Source organism: Tenrec ecaudatus, chromosome 17 (assembly GCF_050624435.1).
Source record: "Tenrec ecaudatus isolate mTenEca1 chromosome 17, mTenEca1.hap1, whole genome shotgun sequence".
NCBI classification, from domain to species: Eukaryota; Metazoa; Chordata; class Mammalia; order Afrosoricida; family Tenrecidae; genus Tenrec; species Tenrec ecaudatus.
This window is the reverse complement of record NC_134546.1, coordinates 10745232-10770750: the sequence shown is the minus strand read 5'-3', so window position 1 is coordinate 10770750 and position 25519 is coordinate 10745232. Positions and strand designations below refer to the sequence as shown.

Sequence of the window (25519 nt, the reverse complement as noted above, 5' to 3'; positions counted from 1 at the left end):
GTCGGTGCTGTGCTAATTCACCGTACGGAGAAAAAGTGATGTAAATAGAACTTCCCGGAAAAGCCAAGTGTATCTAAACGTCGCAAAGTTTACCCAAAAGCACTTAATAGCAATTTATATCAAGAAGTCCTAAGTTTCGAGGCATGGAGGATCTGACTCCATCTTTTAAGGTGGAAATCCGCCAGTTTCATGATTGTGTTGTGTCATTTCCCCCAGGGACCTAAGCTATTTGCACATTCGAAGTTGGCAGCTTGCTGCTCTGGATGTCTAGAGCCACTGCTTGTCCTCTAGTATGTACATGAAGTCTGAATAAATAACTACGAGGAGGCCTCAGGACTCGGAATTAACATTATGCTGTGCAAAAACAGAAACAAAAACAAACGCCAACAAACCAACCTCGAACAACCTACATTCTATGTAAATACCCTGACTAAAATGTTGGTTGTGCTAGACGATCCCACTTCAGTGCAGAAAGGATGGTTGGTTTCGGTGTACCGTTGTGTTTTTCGGTGTACCGTTGTGTTTTTTTTTTTTTTGCTTTAAAAGTCTTTAGCACTTTTGTTTCTAAAACATTATCTGACTTTGACGAGATGACCAGATTGTTGACAAATCACAATTCCATTTTGGTGAAAGTCAGTCTAAATAAAATCCGGCATAAATCTGTGGGGTTTTTTCCCCTCCCCGTTTGCTTGTTTGTTCTGGAGAGGATGGCTCAGTGTCTCTGTCCCAACCAACAGCTGTCTTCCTCCAGGCAGACCCCCCGGGGGCCACCAGGTTGGGTTGACTGTACAGAAAGAGGAGACAGTGAAGCTTGCCTTTTGGGTTCGTGGTGTCTTTTGTTAAGTCCCCAGACCTCGCTAGGATGGTTCCTCCAGACCCAGAGTCAGAGTGTTGTGGCATCTGATCCTCTCTGTAACAGAGGGGGCTGACAGGACATCAACCCAACTTAGTGATGTGGAGGTCCCCGTTGATCTTGATGGTGTCGATCGCGGATAACGTCTGAATGCGGTGGTAAAAATCAAAAAGCTGGTGTCCGTCCACAAACACTCTGAACCGGGGGTGCTCACAGAGAATTTCCACCTGCAAGAAACACACGGGCAATCTCAGTCCAGTCTCAACCCACAATGCTGAGGTGGGAGGAAAAGAAACCACCCTCGCTCAGTTTTGGCGGGGAGAAAGGCTGCCTCTCCCCGGTGCTTCTCAAATGTTAGGAAACCCTGGAAGCACATGGGGGCTGGGCCCCACCACCACCATTACCATCCCTGTGGGTAGTGGTTTGAGTGTACAGTGCAGCAAGAGATCAGCAGTTTGCACCTACCTGCCGAATCTTGGCAGAGAGCTGTGGCAGTTCTATGGGGCAGTTCAACCTGCAGGGTTGCCATGAGCCAGAATTGACTTGCCAGCCAGGGGAGGATGTGGTCTTAGAATCTGCATTGCCGCCAAGTCCCAAGGCAATACTGATGTCGCAGGGGTAGGAACATACCTTGAGAACCACTGTCCTGTACTTTTGAGTGACTTCAAGCTGCTTCCTCGTTAACCCTTTCTTCCTTCTTGAAGCACTCCAGAAAGTGACCCCAAGCAGCCTAGATTCACACGGCACTCAAGCTCCCCAGAACACTTCTACCCCACTCTCCCAGGGGCCCCTCATGGGGCAGAGTCAGCACCGAGTCTTGGCATGTAATAATTGTGAGGCACTCCCGCTGGTAAACACCGAAGCCGAGGGGCTGCAGGGTAATTACCATGGGGCCAAAGATGTGTCATTAACGAGGCTTTGTTAAGCCAAGCAGAAATACTGATTTCGTGGGGGTAAAGGCGATTTTCCTCTCCTTTTCCTTAGCCTAAGTAACTCTCTATAGAAGCTAATGATCACTTGTGCGCTTATGTTTATTAAAAGCATTCATATTCACCATGTAAGAAGAGACTCCACATGTGATATTAGTGACATTTAATTCATATGATTACTAAAATTATATCACCCAGCAGGGCCTATTCCACTTCAGCTTCGTGGCTGGGGAGCAGTCGCATCCTTCTTGGCGGCCAGCACCTCTGGATACTCACGCCCACGAGGCATGCAGATTCATCATGAAGGGACTGCCGAAGCCAAGATGAATCCAAGGGGACCTTACCTCCCGAGAGCAGTGGGGCTAATGGGCCCTTTCCTCACAGTCATGAGTAAAAGGACAAAAAAAGTAAAACAGAACCCCGACTCTGGTCATTGAGGGGATCATGTAATCCCGGACATGGCCTGGATTTGTCCCCTACTTGCCACATTGTCCCATGGGAAGAGATTTAATGATTTCTTCATAAGCCCCTTGGAAAACACTTAGATGAAAAGCAACAGGTTAAGTGTAAGTCTGCTTGATTAGGCTTATAGGCGACACAAAACTCTCAACTGAGCTGGGTTGTCGCGGTCAGGACACGCACACATTCTCTACCTAAACTCACTGCCATCGAGTCGATGCTGGCTTATAATGACCTATAGGGCAGGACAGAACGCCTCCTGTAAGTTTCCAAAACGAACTCTTTATAGGAGTAGAAAGATCCGTCTTTCTCCTAAGGAGCGGATGGTTGTTTTCAACGGCTGACCTTTCAGATGGCCACCGGGGTGCCTGCGTGCTAGGCAGAGAGGCAGAGGGAAGGCAACTTCAGGACCAGCTGCAGCGTTCAGCAAACCCTTAGCAGGCACGTTGCTAACTCACAGCTTCTTTGGGAGCATTGTCCTTCAGAGGCAAGTGCAGCTCACCACGCTGGGCTGGGTGGGCAGTTGAGCAGTGCTTCCTGTCCCTGCGAGAGTAAGCAGCAAGTCTACATTCCTCCAGGCCTAAGGGAAGGAAGCTGTCAGCCAAGCAGCTTCTGGCCATAAAATGGACTTAGAGGGAAAAACAATGATATGTCCAAAGGCCTCACAAACAAAGGGGACAAAGCAAACGAAATGGGAGTCGCCATATCCTCTAAAGGCCACAAGTAATAAAGTATAGCGTTGCTTAAAGGCTGAGACAAAAACATAAAGAAAAGTCTGGATATGGATCCATAGTTATTAATTAATTGGCTCTTTGGGGCCCGGTCTCCGCTATATGGGTCCCTGGGTGGTGCAAGTGGTTCTGGAGTCAAGCATTACCCTAAAGGTTGATAGTTTGAACCTTCTTAGTAGTGCTGACAAAGAAAGGTCTGGCAATAGACTTCCATGCAAATAACAACCAAGGAAACTCTACGGAGCAGTTCTTTTTAACACATGGGGGCGCCGTGCGTCAGAATCTACTACCTGGTCATGGGTTTGGTGTTCTCATTTTACCTATCATTTGCTCTGGTAAAATAGAGGGCCAGCCAAAAGGCGGGGGAGGTGGGGGAGGGGAGGAAGACCCTTGATGAGATGGATTGACATAGTGGTTACAACAACAGGCTCACATATAACAATTCGGAGGACGTGCAGGACCAGGAAGGGTTCCCTGACCTTGTGCACAGGGGTCCCTGTGAGTTAGCGTCAACTCAAGGCCTCTAACAATACTGTACGTCTAGTACTGTGCTGGATAGACGAACCAATAGAAAAAGTATTTATTCTAAGCCGGACATGCAAGCACGGGCCCATTAACTAGATATATTGGCTAAATAGAGCTAAGGGCTATAGTTTATATCAACAGACAGAACTCTTACCATTTCATTCTCTCCCCTCTGCACCCGCCTCCCCCCCAACCCCCGGGCCTTCCCTCTTTCATCATCGTGTGACAAATTTCCTGGCCATGCAGAAACCCTAGCTGCTGAAGTCGTTCTTGGCACACGCTAGATAAGGAGAACATCCTCACTGTGCCAGCGTTTGCGATACTCACCCTGAACGGCTGGTCTGGGATGAACGGAAAGTAAGGGATGGCAGACTGCTCCTCACCCTTCTCCCCGGATATACAGGAGTTTCTGAGCAGCTGCCGGTCTGTGAATACAGCTTTGAGTTCAATGGCCACATCGGCTGGAGGGTCTTCTGAGTCACCACAGGTCAAGCTGATTGCAAAGCTGAAAAGGAAATCGGCTCGTTTACTCGGGGTGGACACGGCTCGAGTCTCCTCCGCTCCCCTTCTTGGGGCCTGCTCTTTGAACAGGTAGCTATCCACCTTTCTGGAAGTGAGGCTGAGGAGAAGGAAGATTAGATTCAACCCGGTTACCTGAAGGAGGACTCTTAGGCACATGCTGGTGGAGCCTGACAATGACTAAAATGCCAAGGATTCCAAATACCCGCAACCCACCCACACATCCGTGTCTTAAGCCATTTGAATTTTCAAAATTGGCCCCAGGCTTTAACGAAGGGAATAACATCCTGTAAGGCCTGGCTCTGAAAGTGTACTTAGGAAGCACACCATTTGAAAAATAAAGTTAACAAATCTCTGCCCCTGCCTAAGGGTCAGGGAGAAAACGTGGGCCTATATTTGTCATCTCTGATATAAATAGCTGTCTGGGGAAAGGATGGCTGGAATCCATACACATGCTTTTCATGGGAACATGGTACTGTCTTGGCGCTTCCAGCCAGCAACAGCGTCCACGCGGAGAGGAAGGGGAGGGGCTCCAAACCACAAGCGGAGTGGGCAGGGCTGGCCACTGGGGCCAGGGACCAGAACTCTGCCTTACCTCTCAGGGTTGAGGTCTACGATGCCCATCACAAGTACTTTCTTGCCTGGCCTCATGCCGCCTTTAATGTGCCCGCAAAATGGAACGATCTGTAAAGAATGAGAGGCCAAGAGGAAGTTTAACAGCCTGGCTAGGGAAGAGCCAAGCCCTCCGAGGCTCCCCAGGGCCCAGCCCATTAGGAAGTGCACCCAACAGCAAGGAGAAGGGTGGTAGACACACAGGGGCAGCACCAAATCATTTACCAGCCGTGGGAAGTACACCTCTGCTTGAACGGGCGAGCCCAGGGAGTTGTTTAAATGGCCATCATCTAGTTTCTAAAAATAGAAGAACAGAGAGTCGATTTCCATAGTCGTTTCTTGTGAGGGTGGGCGGGGGCGAACCTAAACCGGGAGGAATCAAGTCGCCCTCCACAGACTCGCAGGCAGGCACCGCCACCGTCGGCAGTTGCCGCCTCCTCACAGTCTGATAAATAACCACCCAACTTGCCCTTAGAACAAAAGCTGTGCCCCCCCCCCCCCCGGGATCTAAGCAAGTCTCTGAAGATCCCCAGATTCTCCAGATGCAGGCAAATATCAAGGTCGAGGCCCAGCTGGGTGCCAGAGGAAGGCAGGCCCTTCTCCAAGCAAACACGCTTCTGGGAACCGCTGTCGCCGGGCCTGTTCCCCCAGACGTGGCTGGAGCGGGGCGGCAGCGCTCAACTTCTCCAGGGAGCCTCCGGTGTAGACCCATTTCCAAGGGAAATCCCCGGGACGTTGGGGGCGGACGCGGGGCGTCCCCCCTCCCCCCGGACATATTCACACGGGCGCACATTCACACCGTGCAGCGCACGCACACCTGGCCGGTGGCTGCAGGGCACTAAGGAAAGGGGTCTCCGGCACCCCCATCTCCGCCGTCGGCCTCCTAACACCTCGTCTCCGGACACGGGGACCCCCTCCTCCCGACCCCACCCCTCCGGTGCACGGTAGCTCCGGTTAACAGGTTCCCCACTCGTGGGGCGCCGGGCCCGGCCTGCAGCCTCCCTTCCGCCCCAACCTGGTTGCAGCAGGCGGCCGCGGGACCGCGGGGAGGGGCGCCCCGCGTGCGCCCCGCCACACTCACCACTACGGCATCACTGTCGGCCACCGATCCCGCCATCTTCCTGCAAAGCGCGGCAGGGTGCACGGCTGGCGGCCGGGCGGCGGGGGACGTGGGACGCAGCGCGCGCGCGGGGATCCCGGGCGGTCCTGAGCGCGGCGGGGGCGCGGGTCCGAGGCTGTCTGGAGCGCGCTCACACTCCGGCACGCGCGCGCGCGCCCGAGGGCCGGGAAGGAGGGGGAGGGGAGGGGAGAGGAGGGAAGGGGGAGGTGGCGAGGGCCCGCGGTAGAAGGTGGCTGCTACTGTCGGGAGCGAGGCTGCGAGGGGCCGGCGCTGCTGCCGTGGCTGCGGGAGGAAGGAAGGTGGCGAGGGCCGTGCCGCCGCGCTGGCCCTGGGCGGCATTTAAAGGACGCCGGGCCCTGGCTGGCTCAGGAACAGGGCGGGGACCCGGCCGGGCCGCCGCGGCTTGCTCAGCTTGCCCTGCCCCTTGGCCATTGGACGGTGGCCGGAGGCTGGGGCAAGAGGGACGGGCCAGTCCCGGCCGGCTGGGAAGGCAGGACCTGGTTGGCGCTCTCTGGCGGGGTGGTGGGTGGGGCTGGGGGCTGGGGCGGCGAGGTCCCGACCTGCTAGGTGACAGGTGCTTGTGACAGCCTTCCTTGTCCTCTCCCTCCAGCCTCCTGCCGATTAACCTTCCTTCGCCAACAACGTCCTGGGGACAGGTGGGACGGTGGAGGGCCGGAGAAGAGGGATGGGGTGGGCGGTTGTATTCTGAAGCCTGTGACGTGCCCCCCATCCCCCCGTTCTTTGAGAAAATTCCAACAACGTCGAAGAAAGATTCGTTCCTCTCTCCAGGGTTGAAAGATATTTAACGAAAGGTCTCAAGGCATGCAGAAATGAATATTTCATTCAAAGAAAGGGGCAGGGAGGACTCAGGATGGGAATCTTTTTATCCCAGGAAGATAAAGAGATTACAGGGGGGGAGGGGGGCAGGGCCAGGTCTTGGCCGTGATCTAGCAAAATCATCTCAAGTTAAACTGGCACCGTGACTGTCTTTAGTCAGCCCCAGTTAGTTGTTTTCGGTTTTGTTTTTGAACAAGTCAATCTCCCCAAGATAAGGTAGTACATTTGCTCACTGAAAATCTGCCCCCTCCTCTCCATTCTCCAGCAATTCCCAGAGGGCGTGCCCCTCTATTATCCCAAGGCACAATTCTTTATGGCATTGCCACACTGGGGTGATTGTGTAACATCTCAGATAAAGTCCTATCGCCATACCCTCTATTAGATGACATCCTTGGCTTAAACATTCCATCGTGTGAATCACTGGGTGTTTTACACTCATAAGGAGGGAGCCTGTGCGCCCCATAACAATCCCGGCTCCCTTCGGGCACCGTCGATGGCTATGTGGCCTGGAACTTTGCTGCAGCTTTTGTGTCTCAGTTCTCCCTTGCTGGACCCAAGCTACTCTTGGTCATCTCAGGTGTGTAGGGAGAATTACCTGTGCTCATCGATGAGCTGCAGCCGGATGCTCTGTGAAGATGCTGCTCTGAATTAGAGATCGAAGTGCCGCATACTTGGGACTCTTCTTTACCAGAATCATGCCTTGATGCTTATTTTTAAGTGTTAGGATGTTCGAGGGGGATCTTGGAAGTTTGAAAGCACACAGAAAGTTTCCATTTCCGAAAGTCTGGCGTAGGGGAAAAGCATCCCTGGGCAGAATTGAAAGCAGGGGGGCAAATAAAGATCTGTACCCCTGTGCTCCCCACAGCAACATTCACAATAACCACAATGTGGAAACTGCCTACCTGTCCCTCTACAGGTGAGCAGATCAAGAACTGTGATGTGTGCATACAATGGAGCATTATTGAGGCGTAAGGAGAAACGAGTCTGAATGTGCGCTCTGACCCCGTTGGGCCTTGAAGACATTGTCTGAGTGAAGCACATCAGCCACGAGAGGACAACTATTGTAGGATCTCACTTCTCGGAGCATAGACTGAAGTTTACCAGGGGCCTGTGGGTAGGAGGGATGAGAGAAGAGCGTGAGTTCTTTTAGGGGCAATGGGAAAATGAGGGTGATGGGCGAACCACATAATGAACTGGGCTATATTCGTCAAGATTGTGAACATGTCAATTCTGTTGACATCTACAACATTAATAAAAGTTTTTTTTGGTTCTTTTAAAAAAGGATTGAGTGCAGGTGTGTCCAGATCTGTGCCTACCTTACCCATGGCAGACACTGGTCCAAAAGGCTGCCATAAAGACACTGTAACTCATGGGCCCTGTTCTTCTCTGCTGAGGCTCAGGGGTACACTTTGTTAGAGACATGGAAAAAAAAGTAATAATAAAATAGATCAGGTTAAAAAAAGGACTGAGGATTCTTAAAAGAGTTTTTTTGTACTGTGAGTTATATCTATGATGTTTGTAGTATTCTAAATTAAAATGGGGAACCTTTAAGAAAACCGCATGGATGTAGTCCTGAGTTTTTAACTTCGGAGGGCCCATCATACTTCATGGTGGCTGCAGAGTTTGTGTTCTGAGCAGGCTGTCTCGTCCAACACTGGCTTGACCATTCATTGACTCTGGGTGATCTTGTCTGGGTTACTCAATTTCTCTGCACTTTAGTTTCTCCTTCAATAAACCAGACAATGAAGATGAGGTGATGATGATGATGATGCCTATCTTGAGTTATTGAGAGGATGAGGTTCCTATATGTCCCTTAGAATAGTACCTCAAAATATCTCCAAACTCACTGCTCATGAGTCAGTTCTGACTCAGAGTGGCCCTATAGGGCAGGGCAGAGCTTCCCCTGTCGGTTTCCAAGACTTTCAATCTTCACAGGAATAAGACAGCCTCATATTTCTCTTGTGGAGCCCCTGGTGGGCTTGAACCTCTGATCTTGTGGTTACCAACTCAATTCCTAGCCCACCATGCTACCGGAGCTCCCTAGAATAGTACCCTGCACATGTAATCCTGTATTCTACAAAAACACAAAGTGCTTGTCACGTGCTAGTTGCTGGGGATCCAACAGTTTTGTTGAACTGCGTTCTAGTGAGAGAAAGATAGCCGGCAACTATGTCTCTCAACACACTCACTGCCATCGAGTGGCTTCCAACTCAAACAACTCTCTAGGACTGGGTACAATTGGGTTTCCAGGGTTTCCTGGACGGTAACTCTTCATGGGAGTAGAAAGCCTCACCTTTCTCTGGTGGAGCAGCTGGTGGTTTTGAACTGCTGCCGTTGCCGGATAGCAGCCCGGCATATAACCACTATGTCACCAGGGTAGTGGTGAGATTCAAGTAATTCAACAACCGGTTCGCTGCCCTAATGACCGTTTTAAGTATAAAAAAGAAGATATGCCCCAAGGTAGTTTATTATTTTGTACAGGTAATACTTAAGAACACGGGGGGGGGGAAGGCACGTGAAACTAGATTACACTATAAGAGTTTTAAAATGTTAACGAAAAAATATTAAATAGTACCTGACAAAAAAGCAATAAAAGTATTATTTAAGATATTTCCATATTGTTTCTTGATACCCTGGCTTGCAGTAATCTATGTTTTTATCAGCGTATCATCAGCGGTGTGATCTGTCCTTAACCGTGTTTGCACGGTAGAAGTAGGATACCGTTCTTTAGGAGGTAGGCCAAGGAGTCCCAGTGGGCTGCTCTTTGTAAGGTCAGCAGCTCAACATCACTAGCCACTCCTTGGGAAGAAGACGGAGGCAGCTTTGTACCCCCGGAACCAGTGACCATCTTGAAACTCCCAGGGGCAGTTCTACCCAGTCCTATGGGGCGACTATAAGTCCGCATGGACCTGATGGCAGTGAGTTCATTAGACAGTTGTCATTGTGCTTGACATAGAAGCAGGTGACTTCACTGAATATAGTATGTTCATCTTTGAAAACCCCCTTTCCACTTCTGCTGAACTTAACAGCAGTTGCTCTGACAACGATTTTAGCTCTTTGAACACTTTCAGGACTTGCTAATTCATCAGAATAACGAGTGAATAATAATTCTCTCATACTAACACAAAGCTGAGAGGAATGCCATCAGGTTGTTTGGCACTTTTTCTTTACGCGAGGTGTTTGTTTTCTGCTGTAACGAACGCAAGGGAAGACATGTGTAGTTAGTGTTTCATTAAAAGTATGACGAGTTTTATGAAGTGAGTAAATAAATATTCCAAGTATAGTTCTGTGTACTTTTTTTATACCTGTGGACAAAACGAACATTTCTACAACCGCTTTGAACACATTGGTGTCCAGGTGAATATTAACAAAGCGTAAGGAATGTAAATTTGTGATTCCCATATTGGTTGGGTGCCCTTCCACCCACCTTCGTGAGAACCCTGATCACAAATCTCATGTTAACGACTGGTTCGCTAACGCAACAAAAAATTAGGTATGGATTCTGATGAATCAGCATGAACCGGCTAGCTCCTGCCACGGCGTCAGGACTGCTCTCTACATGTAAGGTGGTAAAAATCAAAACAAAACAAAAAGCCAGAAAAAAGAGACTAGGGGGAGAGAGACAGAAGGTGAGGGGATTCTGAAAATAGGGCGGCATGGAAAGTCATCTCCAGTAGAGGGACATTTGAGAAGACCCTAAAAACAAGAGAAGGAATTATTTGGATGCCTGGTGGACGAGGTTGCTTGCAGAGGGGACTGCAAGCACTGCCCTGTCTTCGTGTGCACGGAGAAACTGTCGTCACAGTACAGTGACGGATGGACGGGCTGGCTAGTTTGGAGTGGCTAGGCCTTGTAGACTAACGTCAAGACTGGCTTTACATCTGGAGTCTTAAAGGCTTGAAGTTAAACAAGCGGCCATCTAGCAGAGAAGCAACAAGCCCACATGGAAGAAGCACACCAGCCTATGCAATTATGAAGTGTCTTAAGTGTCAAAGGGATCAGGTAACAGGTATCAGAAGACCCCAAACAAACAAACATATTGTTGAGAACGAGGAAGATCAGAGGAGAGACCCAAAACCCATCTGTAGACAATGGGACAACCCCTCACAGAGGGGTCACAAGGAAGGGATGAGTCAATCAGGGTGGAGTATAGCACTGATGAAACATGCAATATTCCTCTGGTTCCTGGAGGCTTCAAGGAACCTGTGATGTAAGAATTGATGAATTGCGGGTTGGGGTTACAGCAAGCTCTGGTTGGTGGTTTAAGGCAGCTTCCCGGAGGTTTGGCATATTCCTAGTGGCTCAAATCGTAACCACTTCCACAGACCCAGGAAAGCAACAGCTCTGCACCTGTTCATGGCCTGGATTCTAAATTCAGTCCCATCCCTCTGTGGCAACGCAACTCCTGTTCCCCAGAAGCTGCCTTTGGCCTCCTGGTCCTGGTAGACAGGTGGGCTTCAAAATGTGGCTGCCTTCTCAGACCATCTGCAGGCCCTGTTCTGGCAGGCCACACACACACACACACACACACACACACACACACACACACACACTTTACTGCAGGGCTTCTTGGTATTACTGACGCCCAAGGCTAGAGCATTCTTTGTTGTGGAGCTCTCCTGTGCACGATAGGATGCTGAACACTAGATGACAATTGGGCCCCCACCACCTGTGACAAACAAAACTGTCCTCACATGTTGACATGCCCCCCCTGGGGGATAAAACTGTCCTTGGTTGAGAATCACTGATCCTAGAAGATGTCTTGTCCTTTAAGATTTCTGGTATTCACCCATGTGCCTATGTATGATATGATTTTATCCAGTCTAATCTAAAGGCACTCTGGTGGCGTAGAGGGATGTGAATTAAGCACGAACTATAACGGTAGCCTGTTTGAACCCTCCAGCTGGCTCCACAGGAGCAAAATGCAGCTTTCTGTTCCCGTAAAGATTTCAAGTTTCAGAAACCCCAAGGGGCTGTTCTACTCAGTCCCTATGAGTTGGCATGGACTCTAGGACCAGGTGTGGGCTTGGGTGTTTGAATGTCCAGTAGACAGTTGCATTCCGAAGGGCCTGCCTTGTTAAGTGGCAAGCCCTTGTGTCTCTGCCCTTCAGAAATCATTTCCCAGAGAATCCCTCAAAGAAGGGGGGGGGGCTGTGAGGGCCCTGAGGAGGAGTGGTGAATAGGTACCCATGCAAATTGTTTCTGTAGTGTGTGAATGTGTGTGAATTTTGAATTCTGTCCCACAATATAGCCCTATTTGAGATACACGGAATGTGTGTCCCATGGCCATTAAATTTAGTAAGGTGGACACATCTTCTAAATGCACCTGGTTTATCCTGTGGCTTCAATTCCTGCCCTCTGGTTACCCCCCACCACCGTGACCCCGAAAGGGAGGTGGTGGTTGCAGACCTCTTGGAGGAGGAATAATACCTATTCAGATAAGCATTCTTTTGTTTACTAGTTAAGAAGGAGGCAGTCATTTGTCAAGCTATATATATATATAAATCAATAGATGATTAAAGTTCTTAGTCATTTTCGGTGTGATGGTCATGGTTATCAAATAATTATTTTCGACAAAAAGGAATTTGTATTGCGCCAAAGTAATTAGGGGGCCGCCATAAAACTTGGCAGTCCACACCGGTTCCTAACACTTCATTATTTCCCCTTTATTTATGAGGAACGGAGAGCCAGCCTCCCGCTTTGTGGTTTAATTACGGCCCCAGAAAGATTGATTTCAGAAAACCTTGGCGCTGAAGAAGGTAATAAATAACGAGCCCGTTCCCAGGAGGAGCTCGCAGCTTCAAAGGTATGCGGCGCATCCTGCCCCGGGGGATGTCACCGTGCACCCTTTCAGTCGCCAAGACCGACCTCGCCGCCGGAGGGCCCCCTGTCCCCCTCGCCGAGCGCGCACTCGGCGGAGACAACAAAAGCCTTCTTTGGGCCGTTCTGCGGGACGGAAACCTAGCACAACGCGGCTTCCAGCCCTCGGACCTGGCAGCTGGAAGGACGAATGAAAGAGACGTGCAGATCTTTGCAGCTCGCCCGGTGCACAGACCGCGCTCCTCCGCAGTTGCTGCTCGGCTGTTTCCAAGCCCGAATGGGACCGGCCCGGTGGCGGTCACCCTCCTTACGCGGCCGGTCTCTCTTTTCTGGGTTACCATCCTCCTCGTGACTGCTTCGGTGGTTTGGGTGTCTTGTTGTCAGGGACTGTCGGGGTTCCTAGCGTTTGCAGTTGCCCGGGAGCCGGCTGGCAGGGAGGAGAGTCGGCTTGGCAGCCAGTGGGAAACCCTGACTAGCGGAGGGGAAACTTCCCAGGCACGCGGCCAAGTGGTCATTTGGGTTTTTAGCAGAAGCGTATTTTGGGTGACACAGATTTCTTGGCTTGTGAACATGTGAGCGAGGCAGCCTAGGGATTAAGTCAGCTCAGCTCGGGAACCAACTAGCAACCAGGAGAGCCCTACGAAATTGTTTTACAGGTCGGGCTGCTAACCTCAAGGTCAGCAGTTTGAAACCACCAGCCGCTCCTCCGGAGAAAGAGGAGGCTTTCTGCTCCTATAGAGTTACAGTCTCGCGGGCGATCCTACCCTGGCCTATACAGGGTCGATATGAGTCGACATGGGCTCCATGGCAGCGGGTTTGGTTTTGAGTGTGGTCCACCTTTCAGTTCCCCCAAGTCATTGAGAGAAAACCCTTCACTGGCATTCATTCACAAACATTTCCTGTGGGGGCGGGGCTCCGTTTGAGTGGCTGTGATTGTGACTTCTTATTTTCTTGAAAAACAAACCTAAACTCTACATACTCTTAGACAGGACTTTCTGAAAGGCATCTGCAGTCTCTCTGGGTGTCGCTCCCTGACCTGGCCTACACGCAGCTGCTTCCCCTGGGCAATGCTTGGAGCGGATCGGAGGGCTTCCCTGCCAACACCCAGATAACACAATTTCTGCATACACTCAAATGATCTGGTCCAAGTTGGTTTCTGGCCCAAATTAACCACACTATTCATTTACCCCACAGAGAAAGATAAGTCAAGAGTTGAGGAAAAAGTTTTACATGGAGAATAGCCGCCCAATCGTAGATCTATGTTTACTAGATTCGTCAGATTTCTTTCATTCACTTCTGTGGCTGGCTCAGTATTCCTAAACTTAAGAATTAGTTGGAATTCCATAAATTCAGGCGGCTGAATTTTTTGAAGATTCCCTGATAATGTGAAGATGGAGTGGACCTGGGACAGGAACGTCCAGTGTTTCTGAAAAGTCAGCTCTCATTTAACTGCCAGGAACAGAGGAAAGTTTATTCTTGGGGACAGAAAGGTAGCAGGATGGGTTTCTTTTCCCTCACGGTCCTGGAGTCCACTTGGACTCAGAGTGACCCATGGTACTGAGTAAGACTGCCCCTGTGGTTTCCCCAGACGGTCACTCTTTACCAGAGCAGAAATTGCCTCAACTCTATCCCTTTCTGCGGCTGGTGGTTTTGAACTGCTGACTTTGTGGTTAGCAGCCCAGTGAATAACCCATTGGTCCATCATGGGCAAGATAAGAACCTGGGACCTATGTTGGAAACGAGTGAGGCAGCGTTACAAGGATTCAATGTCTTTCAGCGGAAGCTTTCTGTGCTCAGCAGGTGTTTTCTTTGCCTGTCTGGAATCCTACCACACACAACTCAATTCCCAGCCAGTTTGACTCACCTTACCCGGTAATTACATCAATTATGGGGGCACTTAATGATACAAAATGGTCTGCTTCCTTCCTGAATAGTCGTGCTACTGCAAAATTCAGATCTCTGCCTGCCACCAAAGTTAAACCAAAAATACTTTGAGATCGGCTTTTGGAAAGGAGAAAGACCATTTTATTTGCTTAATTGATGAAGCAGAAGAGACAGATTTAGTTTCTCTAACAAAGGAAAGAGGAGATTTTGAGTTCTATACATTAGGCGAAGGGGAGAGGTTTGGGAAAGGAATATGAATAATCCTGTCATTTAGTTCAAGGGTGTTGGTTAACAATCCTATCTCCTTTCTTACTCTGCTTTCTGCTCTGGTGGTCAGTAGCCCATACTAGGGGTAGCAGTGGACCAATGGAACTTCTTGCTGTTTCCTGGGACTCAGAAGAACAAGCCTCAGTCTAGTGACTCTACCAAACACTCCTAGTTTCTGGTCTGCAATCATAGACCATTAATTCACCTCAACTTTTAATACCGCGGACACTGAAATAAATCATACTGAAATCATGATACTCTCAATCATTCTTAATCCATCCTTTACTTATTCTACTGTAAACCTGGTAAATTCCTTTATCCTTAAACCACTTCAATAATACTTCTCAAGGGAAGCAGCAAAGACAAATTAAGCAATCACAAACTAAACTGTCAAGGCAAGCAACATGCTTGGGGCCCCAGCCCTGCACTAAGATCTGATGTGACTTGAATCCCAACTTCCCAACTGGCGGGTTTGCCCCACTTCATTCTGGTCTTCCTCATTCCAACCATGAGCTCAGTGCTTTCTCTCCCCTACCGGGAAAGCTCTCCCTCCTTGGTGAGTAGCCTGAAATAAAAAACAAGAAGCAAACACATGCCACATACACAGGGTCTTTCTTTGAGAGGCAAGAGTAAGGCTGCTTCTGCCTTTAGGAGGCCAGCACCCAATTTTCTTTTTCAGTCATCTTTGACTGATGGAGAAGCTCTGGTGATGCAGTGGTTAAGCATTGGGCTGCCATCCACAAGGCCAGTAGATAAAAACCAGCAGCCACTCCTTGGGAGAAAGATGGGGCTCTCTACTTCCACAAAGAGTTACAGTCTTGGAAATGCACAGTTCTACCCTGTCCAAGAAGGTTGCTATGAGTCGGCATCGACTTGATGGCAGGGAGTTTGACTTGACAGGCTGCTATAGGCAGGATGTGCAGAAGTAGTAGTATCCTTCCATCTCAAGCCTTTACCACTCAGAGTTGGCTCTAGATGCTTATGCAGATTACCCAATGCCAGGTGATGACCTATGAATAGAAATGAAAAATGAGCTTAGTGAGAAAAGAGGATGGGTGAAATTTCTGAGTGTGGGAAGGATGAGTGTTTTTTTTTTCCCCCAAGCTTAATGATGCTCTTCATCTAGAATGTTGTTCCTAATAACTCAGTGCTATAGCACCACCATAGGACCGAGTAGAACTGCCCCTGTGGGTTTCTGAGACGTAAGTCTTTTTAGGAGTAGAAAGCCTCATCTTGCTCCTGAGAAGCAGCTGGTGGTTTTTTTAGGTAGTCAGACAGGGACAGGGGCTGGGGGAGTGTCCCTCTCATACCTACAAGGCCCCCGTGGAGGAGGTTGGGAAGGAATCAGGTGAGCATTAGCCACCCATGAAGCCCCCTGAACTGAGCGTGCTCCAATTCAGGCCCCCTGAGCCAGGTGGACTTTACACCTAGGTCCAGGCTCATGATCCCACCCAGGTGGACTTAATTCAGCCAATGGAGTCAACCAAGACCTTGAACCACACCTCCTAGCCAGAGATTTGAAATACCCTGGCAGCAGGAGGGTCGGTCTCTGACTCCCACTCCCGTCACTGGAATTTTGGAGAGGATTCTCTCCTCTTTGACCCTGCTCCTGTGCCCACTCGGCAGTGCCTCGGTTCACCACATGTGGGCATGCAGTCCCACGAGGTTGCCGCCCGTGTTCATTTGTGAGCTCCCGTGTGGCTTCTGCGTGGTTTGGCATGCTCCCTGAAATAGCATGTACTCTTTTGAGACTGTAAAACGTGTAATGTCTCCCATCCTTCACAAAAACTCCTTTGAATTGCAAACCAGGCTTCTGCATGAATTCTTTCGTGTGCAAAGCCAGGAACCAAGGTGTGACCCACTTGAGAAACCTTTGAGTTTCAAACTGCTGATCTTTTGGTTAGCAGCCCAGGCTTCCTCTGTGACCTAACAGGAGCTCCTTTGGGTGCAGATCCACCCAAAAGTTCTTACTAGTTATTACCCAATGCTAAAATAGAACCCCACCCAAGAACCCGAGAATTCCCACAACTTTTAATAAATTGAAATTCAAGAGACCCCTTCTCCATGGTTGAGCTGTTTTCCATCAGCATGGCCTATCTGAATGCCACTCCTCCTTAAAATCACGATTTTAAGAAATTTAAGAAATTCAACCAGTGAATTTCTTGAAAATATCCAACTACCTCATTGTCCCAAACTCAAGTTAATCAATCGATACCCCCAGAAACTAAACTAACCAATTTGAACTTACAAAAGTGAGTTTAACCTGGTTCCAAATCCCCCACCCTTTTGTCCCAAATAAGGGAAGGAAATGCCCACCAGCCCACCCAGCATCTGCCCAGGAAAGCTTCCTTGTCCCGTGACCCTTTCACTTTGTTCCTCCTGCGCATCAGAACTCATCTTCCAGAGCAGATGTTCCCCGAATTGTGAGCTGAAAAAAAAAAGCGCTGTGAGTTTGTACACAAAGTTAATTTTGTGGAAATTTTCATGTTTAACAGTTCTCCCGATCTTTCCAATGAAATGCAAATTCTTTACTATGGCTTTCGAAGCGTCACAGGACCCGGCCCTGCCTCTCCAACGTCTCTTGGGGGCATACTCCCTTGCTTATTCCTTTCCAGCCCCAACTGCACCCCATGTTCTTCCCACAGGCCCCGTGACTTCCTTTCTCAGGGCCTTTGCGTGGAAAGCTTCCCTATGCATTTTTCCCCCTGGTTTCTTATCCTTAAGTTCTTAGCTCAAACGTCACCCCCTGCTAAAGACCTTTCCTCCTGTCGACTGTAGCCAGCTTCTCTTTACTGTCTCTTCATCTTTACCATCATGTTTATTGCAATTTTTAATTCTTTGGTTTATTACTAGCGTGGCCTTTCCATACCAGAGAGCAAGCTCCTTCAGAGCAGGATTTAGTCTTTAATCTCCGTGGTTGTGGGCCTGGGGCACAAAGTAGGCTTTCAATAACAGTATGCCAATTGAATGAATGAGCGAATGAGATAAATCATGCTGCTTGGCTCATTGCACTACGGAGGTGAAGGTAGTCAAGTCACCTCTTTATTGCTAGGATCAGCCTGAAACCAGTCATCATGTGGAAGTGGACCTAGGCTCCACCTCCCCTCATCTTCACGACTCTCAACATTCGCCACTTCTTCCATGACAATTCCTCTCTCCCCTAACCATCCAGAGGTAGGCCAGACTTTATCCCAGGCTCCAGAGCAGGCCATAGGGCCCCGCTGGAGGCTCAGGCGTCTTGCCAACTCACAGCACTTCAAATCGGCTGTCCCCTTCCTTCACCCTTTCTCTCTGGAGCCCCCCTGGGGCTCCATCACAGACTAGAAGGGCCATTTGTTCCCATCCTGTGCGGCCTGTTTATGCCACACAACACCCAAAGCTGCGTCTTCACGGGTCCACCACAGCCATTCTCTGAATCAGCTCCCCCGATAGAAGCCTGAATTTCATGATCCCTTGGGGGTTCATTAATTATAATGTCTTACAAAATTCCTGGAGACGATTGCCTGTAGGAACAATTACTCATTTAGTATACCTGGAAAGGACAAGCGTGAAGAGACACATCAGGCAAGGCTGGGAGAGGTCTCGGCAGCACGAGGTTCCCATTGTCCCTAGAAAGGTGATGTGCCTCCTTCCTTGCATGAATGGTCTCACCCTCCAGGAAACCCCAAAGAGGAAGCGCCAAGATGGAGGTTCCCTTAGTCATTGGGACCTCCATGAATATTTATGACAGGGGCCTTCAGGCATAGCGATGACAGATCCAATCTATGAATATGCATGAACACCTCGGGCCTCCCTTCCTTCCTGAGGCCTGTGGATAAGTGATGAGTGCGGTGGGTGGGGGCGGGGGGCACTCCCAATTCATTCCACACGTTGAAGTATTGTCTGGCTATTTTAGAAAAACGAAGGTATTTTGAAATCCAAGGGCTATTTTTAGAAACTCTCAGCAGGTCTTTGTTCATTAATGTCCAATTAGGCGTCACATGCAAAATGTTGGACTACATGAAGAATTGAAAGGACTCAAACATTTGGGATATGCAGATGAGATAATATTGCCTGCAGAGCATAAAGGGGATGGGAAATACTTACTGATAAAGATCAAAGACTACCGCTTTCTATATGAATTACAACTCAACGTAAAGGAGACGCAATGCCTCACAAACTGATGTCCTAGCCCCCGCCACGTCTTCCACGGCAATCCCCCTCTTACCGTGAGCACTCATCATTAGGTCAGACTTTCATCCCTGGCTAGCCAATAAGCAGCACCATGGAAGACCCCAGAAAGCATCGACGTTGTCAAGGATTTCATTGTGCTTAGATCCACAGCCAATGCCCTTCGAAGCAGCAGTCACAAAATCAAGGGAAGCATTGCACTGGAGAAATCTATTGCCCCCAATCCTCTTTGTAAAACAAAGATGTCACTTTGAAGACTAAGGACCCAAACCGTGGTATATTCATTCATATCATCTGCATGCAAAAGCTAGACAATGTTTAAGGAGGATCAAATAAAAGTCAATGCTTCTGAATTATATGGCATTGGCCAAGAGGATTGAATATACCATGGACTGCCTCGAGATTGAACAGATCAGACTTGAAAGAAGTGCAGCCAGAAGTAAGGGTTATGAGAGTTATCTTGTACACTTTGACATGCTATCAGGAGTGAGGAAATGGCCCAGCGGCCATGTTCAACCTCCTCTGGCTACACAGGGAAGAAGAAGAATTTAACTCCACGACAGACAGATATGTCTTCACCCAATCACTTCCTTTACCCTATTCCGACACCAATTATCCTCATCCCACCCCATTCTGCTTCTCTGCTGGTTCAATAATCCATTGCAGTGATCACACACAATAAAATCACAGGGGGTTATTAGGGAAGCTAGCGGGTTACAATATAGTGAAGATACTGCTGCTCTGTTTCAGTCTCAGCCTCTTCTCTGTTTCACAGTCTCAGCATGGCTTCCTCTGCTTTGTCTCCTGGTCTCAATGTCACTCCCCTGCTACTTCCAGCGGGGAGCTCTCGTATGCTCCACTGGTGATTCTTCTCTCTTGATCTTGTTGGTTGTGGCATTCTCTCTGCCATCTTCTGAGTTGGACCACTTTTATACCCAGCAGAATGGCAAAACTGATCAATCACTGGGTTAGAGTCCCCTACACTCTATTTGTGTGCCCCTACCCAGTCATGGAGTGGGTGTTAGAAAGTGAATGGATAGAAGAACCATGCAAAGTAATTTCATTTCACTAAAGGAGAGGTCAATCCCTAGAGAAGAATGCACTGCTTGGAAAAGCAGAGGGTCGGTGAACAAGAGAAAGGTCCTCAAGGCAATGGATTGGCACAGTGGCTGCAGTAGTGGATTAGGACACGGAGAGGTGGTGAAGCACAGAGTAGTGTTTCCTTCGACTGCACACAGGGTCACTCCGAGCTGGAACTGGCTCAGTGGCACCTGACTACAACAATGCTTTTAGAAACCAGGGACAAGGTCAAATCCAGTTCCCTATTATTACAGACCCAGAACCACCAATCTGCAAGTGAAATGCAAATGAAATATCATCTCCTAGCTCCTGAGGGCTCTATAGTCCCGAGGGTGTGTTCTTCTCAGTAACCTCACATGACACCATCTTCAAACACTATTCTTTGGGGTTGGCGTGTAAGACCTGCATTGATATGGTTTCCCACTGCCGAGAAGAGTTGATCCTAGCCAGTGTGTAGATTATATATAAATTCATGTCAGATATTTGGCCAAGTTGTTTAATCTACATTCAAAAGGTCAGCTGCACACTTTTGTCAATGATGAAAAATTGAATTAGTAAAGTCAAGATAATATTGAAAAAAAAAAGATCACCAAAAACCAAGCACAAGCATATCACGGTAGTAACTCTATTAGCAGTATGATTTCTCCTCCTCTGGTTAACCTGGCATTAAATAGTAGCTACGACATGCGCTCTGAGAGGGATGAGCAGCGAAGAGGCTAGGTTTCCAGACTGCTTATTTAGTTTTATTTAATAAACGCTTACATAGTGTTCACTGTGTGACAGGGCAGGAGCCCTGGGGATTTAGTGGTTATGTTAGCAGTTCAAAATTGCCAGCTGTTCTGTGTTCTGTGGGAGACACGTGAGGCTTTCGACTCCTGTGAAGAGCTATAAACCCCACAGGGACACTTCCAGGCTGTCCTGGAGGATGAGTCTGAGTGGATTCGGTTGCAGCGAGTTTGGGTTCGGGGGTTTCTGTGCCAGGCCTGGCTCTGAATACATAGCAAATCCTCTTGCAGTTGGGGGTCTCTGCACTGAGACTGATGCAGAGCAGCAGTATCTTCAATACATTGTAATGCAGTTCTGAGAGAATTTGGGGTGTGAAATCCTTATCAGGAGTTGCCACTTTTGAAGGGGAGAGAGAGGAAGCTGTCAGAGTGGTGGTGTAACCTGGATCCTCCTGTGGTGGTGTCCCACCTGCGTCAGGGGGAAATGGTAGAATCTTTCGCATCGTAGGAGTCCTGCTGGCTCAGTGATGAAATGTTTAGCTGCTGAGCAAAAGCTCGGTGGTTTGAACCCACTGGAGACGCCAGAAAAGAAAGATAGGGCAGTCTGCTTTTATAAAATCTGATTCCCAAACCCAATGCCATCAAGTCGACACGTTCCAAGGCTGCAAGTCTTCATAGGAGCCCTGGTGGTTTCATGGATACACGTTGGGCTGCGAGCCTCATGGTTAGCAGTTCAACACCACCAGCAGCTCCTTGGGAGGAAGACTGGGCTTTTCACTCCTGTAAACAGTTACACTCAGCACTGACTCAGTGGCAGCGAGTTTTTAGAAGTCCTTATGGTTACACTTGAGCTGCAATCTGCAAGGTCAGCATTTCAAAATCACCAGCCACTTCCCAGGAGAAAGACTGGACTTTCTACTCCCATAAACAGTTACAGTCTTGGAAACTCAAAAGAGGCAGTTCTACCTTGTCTTATAGGGTCACTGTGAATTGGCATCAACTCAATGGCAGTGGGTTTGTTTGTGTTTTTTGTGAAGTCTTTATGGAAGCAGATAACCTCATCTTTCTCTTCAGGATGGCGGGTGGTTTGAACCACCAACCTTGCGGTTAGCAATCAGACACTTTACCCACAGGGCCACCAAGACTCCCTCCCGTGGAAACCACTCAGGGAAGTTCTACTCTGCCCTGTCCGATGACTGTATGTCAGAATTGACTCAATGGTAGTGAGCATTTCCTTTGCTTTGGTTTTCGATTTTGTACCTCCACTACTGTGGGCTCAGTCACTGATGTGGGCTGCCCCCAGAAGGGTGTGGCCTGGGGTAGGCAGCTCTTTGTAGACGGAAAGGCTCCAGGAGAGCTGAGTGCACTGACTAAACTCCCTGTAGCAGGACAGCCAGTCCTGCCTTGTTGGAGACCTCGGACAATGGAGCTCTGTCTGTTCAAATCTTATCAACTCATTTCAATCCTCCAAGCAACCCTCGAAGGAAAGCCCTATAATGTTTCCATTTTAGAGATGAGAACATTGAGGCACGAAGCAGTAAGGCCACTAGATTATGTAGGAGAGCTGGATTTGAATCTAGGCAGCCTGGCTCCAGAACCTGAGCTCTTAACTGTTTAACTCTGTTGGCCTATGATTTAATACCGAGGGTGAGGCTAACCTAAAAATAGTCTAATGATATTAATGAGCACAATCATGATATTGATATGCCTTTTGGAAAGTGCTTTCACATTAGTGATCAATTTTTAGTTTAGTTCTGTCCAATGTGGTGTGTGTGCACGTACATGCCAGTGCATGTTTGCCTGACACTGGTGTATTTATGAAGAGCAATCCCAAAAGGTATTGATTTGGGCCTATCTACTGAATTAGAGTGCCTGAATGGTGCAAACAGTTCATGTACTCGGCGGCTAACCCAAAGACTGGAAGCGAAGTCCGCCGAGAGGTGCCTTGGGGAAAGAGCTGGGGATGTACCTCGGAACCAGCAGCCATTGAAAACCCCTATGTGGCGCATGCTGCTCGGATACACGTGAGGAGTCCACTGAATGGCGAATTCTGAGTTGCGGAATTCTAATATTAAATCCTGCCTGTAAAACTCTAAGCCTCGGGACTCTGTGCTGAGGCGTTTGACTGGGCTGGAGTTCTGTTGGGGTTTTCATGTGAATCTGGGAAGATCCACTTTGAAGTTTAGCGTACGGGAGTGAGTAGGTAAAAGAAAAGCTATGAAGTGAAGGGTGAGGCCAACTGCTTTCTCCACGGGCCCTTTTATCTGCTACCACCTCACTGCTGTGAGTAGTTGACCCGGGACAGTCAAAGGAGAGAAAGGGGTCGGATTCAGCAGGTGTGGGCGGTGTGCTCTGAATGGTCTATGAGACAGTACAACACTGGGAGAACCAAGAGGCAGAAGAAGATGTATAAGTTGGGGTCTGGGATGGTCCCAGGGTGGACTTGCACAGAACCCAAACATTCTCACTGCCACCAAGTCAATGGCGGCTCACAGCAACCCCATGGGACAGGGTCGAGCTGCCCCTGGGGGTTTCTGAGACTGGAACTCTTTACAGGAGCAGAACGTCTCCTCTGTGTCCCACGGAGCAGCTGGTGGTTTCAAACTGCCGAGCCTGTGTGCAGCAGCCTAACGCATAACCCCCTACGCCACCGCCACCAGGGCTCCTGCCTTGAACAAAGGGATCCAATGACTTCAGAATATTCCTCCATCACTGGTTTTAGAACTTATATACCTTAATGATATTTTATTTTTAAATCGCCAGAGAGTCCTGCCTTCTGGGTCAGTCAAATGTATTCTCGCCTTCCGAGTGGAGGCCATAGCTGAAAACACACTCAGCTAGATCCCTGGTCAGGCCAGGAAGCACCCGAGGGGAATACACCTCTTGGTATGTGTGTGAGCGGGCGGTCCTGGAGCTGCACGTCGGGTCATGCACCGGCATGGCGCAATCCAGATGTCAGCTGGGACCAGATGTCAGAACAACCCAGAGCCATGGAATAAACTGGGTCCCAGTGATCAGGACTCGCTCGACTCAGTGAATGTGGAATCCAGGAAACTGAACAAAGGCGGTCTGACTTCCTCATGAAATGGTTTTCCTATAAAGCTGCTTAGAGTGAGGTCTCCCAGAAGTTATCTGCACTTTTATTTCCGACTTAACCAGGACGTCCTTCTTCCCCAAGTGCGCAGAATCATGTTGGTGTATGGCGTTGAGACTGACACCTAATAATGAACATCTTCAGCTTGGTATACCTCCTTATTTAATGCTGAAATCAGCTCTGAGCTTAAGAGCTAGACGTATAGGAAATTAATTAATGAGTGAATTTTAGAGGGGGGGAGATATTTTAAATCATTTTCTACATTGTATAATTTGATGACTTGTTCTAAAGACTGGGCTCAGGTAAGGAAGGAATCCAACGGTGGCAAGTTTTATCTTAGATCACTGGTTCTCAACCTTCCTCATGCCGCGACCCTTTCATACAGTTCCTCATGTTGTGGTGACCCAACCATAAAATTATTCTTGTTGCTACTTCATAACTAATTTTGCTTGTGTTATGAATCATAATATAAATATCTGATATGCAGGATTTATTTGCATTGTTACAAATTGAACATAATTAAACATAATTAAAGCATAGCGATTAATCACAAAACAATTAATCACAAAAATTAATCACACACAAAAAAGTAATTATATATTGTGAAATATTTATGTGTTTTCTGGTAGTCTTAGGTGACCCCTGTGAAAGGGTCTTTCGACCCCCAAAGGGGTCACAACGCACAGGTTGAGAACCGCTGTCTTCGACGATGCCGAAGTCCTAGAACCCCACAAAGGGATACCAAAAAGTTTGTGGAAAGTGGAATTAAAAGGTAAAAATGGAAAATATAAACTCTGTTTCTTAACATAAACTCCATCAAGGTCGACACTTTCGTTAGTGATGATACCAGCCGTTTAGTCCATCATTAAAGAATTTAACCATGTCTGTGCAATGTGTGTGTGTTGTTTTACATAATTAAGTGAAGAAAAATATTTTTTGAGATTAGGAAACAAAAAGAAGGAGAGGGCCAAATCGGGGCTGTGAGGTGGATGTGTACCGCCTTCTTGTCAGACTCAAGAACGATTGCCTGGTCCGACGATGAAAGTGGTGGAGAGGAACCCAAGTGAAGTCGTCCTGGGTGTTTTCTGCTGAAGCTCCGACTAACTTTCTCAAAGCTCTCTTCTAATAAGTAGATGTTATCATTCTTTGGCCCTCCAGAAGGTCAACGTGCAAAATGCCTTGAAGGTCCTCGAGCCCTGTGGCCATGACCTCTGTACTTGATCGGTCTGCTTTGTTTTGCCTGAATGACTTCCACCTCTTGGTACCAGGACTTGGTGCTCTATCTTCAGGATCATGACTAGGAAGGTCATACATCATCTCTTGTTGCAGTTCTTGCAAGAAATGCTTCAGGATCTCGATCCCACTCGTGAAATATTCTGTGAGAGGAGGCCATTCAGTTACTGCCCTACCAAATTGTGCGAAGGTCACCTCTGATGAGCACACATGCCTGACAGAGGGGTAAGTGACCCTGACTTGACATTCAAGTCAAGATGAGGGCAGAGGAGGCCATGTTTGTCTCCGGGAAGGAGATTGCACTTCTCTTGGTAGGAAAATGAGGAGGAGCCATTTCCCATGGGGGGAAAGTGCTTAACAATATTTCTATAAAACCCAAGGGTGGGGATGTGTCTGGTACTATGTTTCTAATTAAGATCCCTGTGGTGTAGTGGTTATGCGTTGGGCTGCAATCCCCCAGGGTTGGTAGTTTGAAACCACCAGAAGTTCTGAGGGGGAAAAGACTAGGTTTTCTATTCCCATAAACAGTTACAGGTCTCAGAAAGCCACCAGGGGGTCACTGTGAGTCAGCATTGACTCAAGGGCAGTGAGAGAATGTTTCCAATTGGACACTTATGACAAACTTTCATTCCAGCTCTTGGTGACTTAGGCCATGTGCTTT

The 25519-nt window shown here is 48.5% G+C and overlaps 1 protein-coding gene and 1 non-coding gene across 2 annotated transcripts; one reads left to right on the top strand and one right to left on the bottom strand.

Moving 5' to 3' along the window:
* Positions 1-517: 517 nt before the first annotated feature.
* LGALSL (galectin like) lies at positions 518-6171 on the bottom strand. Its single transcript, XM_075535477.1, has 5 exons — positions 5710-6171; positions 4854-4925; positions 4612-4700; positions 3825-4002; positions 518-1080 (listed from the first exon to the last, which is right to left on the bottom strand). Exons 1-5 carry the CDS (start codon positions 6085-6087, stop codon positions 937-939), a joined length of 861 nt encoding a protein of 286 aa, XP_075391592.1. The 5' UTR covers positions 6088-6171; the 3' UTR covers positions 518-936.
* Positions 6172-7874: 1703 nt separating this feature from the next.
* Positions 7875-8009, top strand: LOC142431204 (small nucleolar RNA SNORA5). The gene has a single exon (XR_012780748.1). It is a non-coding gene; the product is annotated as a small nucleolar RNA SNORA5 (small nucleolar RNA).
* The last annotated feature ends 17510 nt before the right edge of the window (positions 8010-25519 follow it).

Excerpts from the sequence above, each read along its gene's own strand:
- LGALSL (XM_075535477.1), bottom strand. The coding sequence starts at position 6,087 with ATGCCGCCCAGGGCCAGCGCGGCGGCACGGCCCTCGCCACCTTCCTTC. Across the intron at positions 4,701-4,853 it reads AGGTGTACTTCCCACGGCTG|ATCGTTCCATTTTGCGGGCA; the intron begins GTAAATGATTTG and ends CATTCTTTACAG. Across the intron at positions 4,003-4,611 it reads GTAGACCTCAACCCTGAGAG|CTTTGCAATCAGCTTGACCT; the intron begins GTAAGGCAGAGT and ends TTTCCTTTTCAG.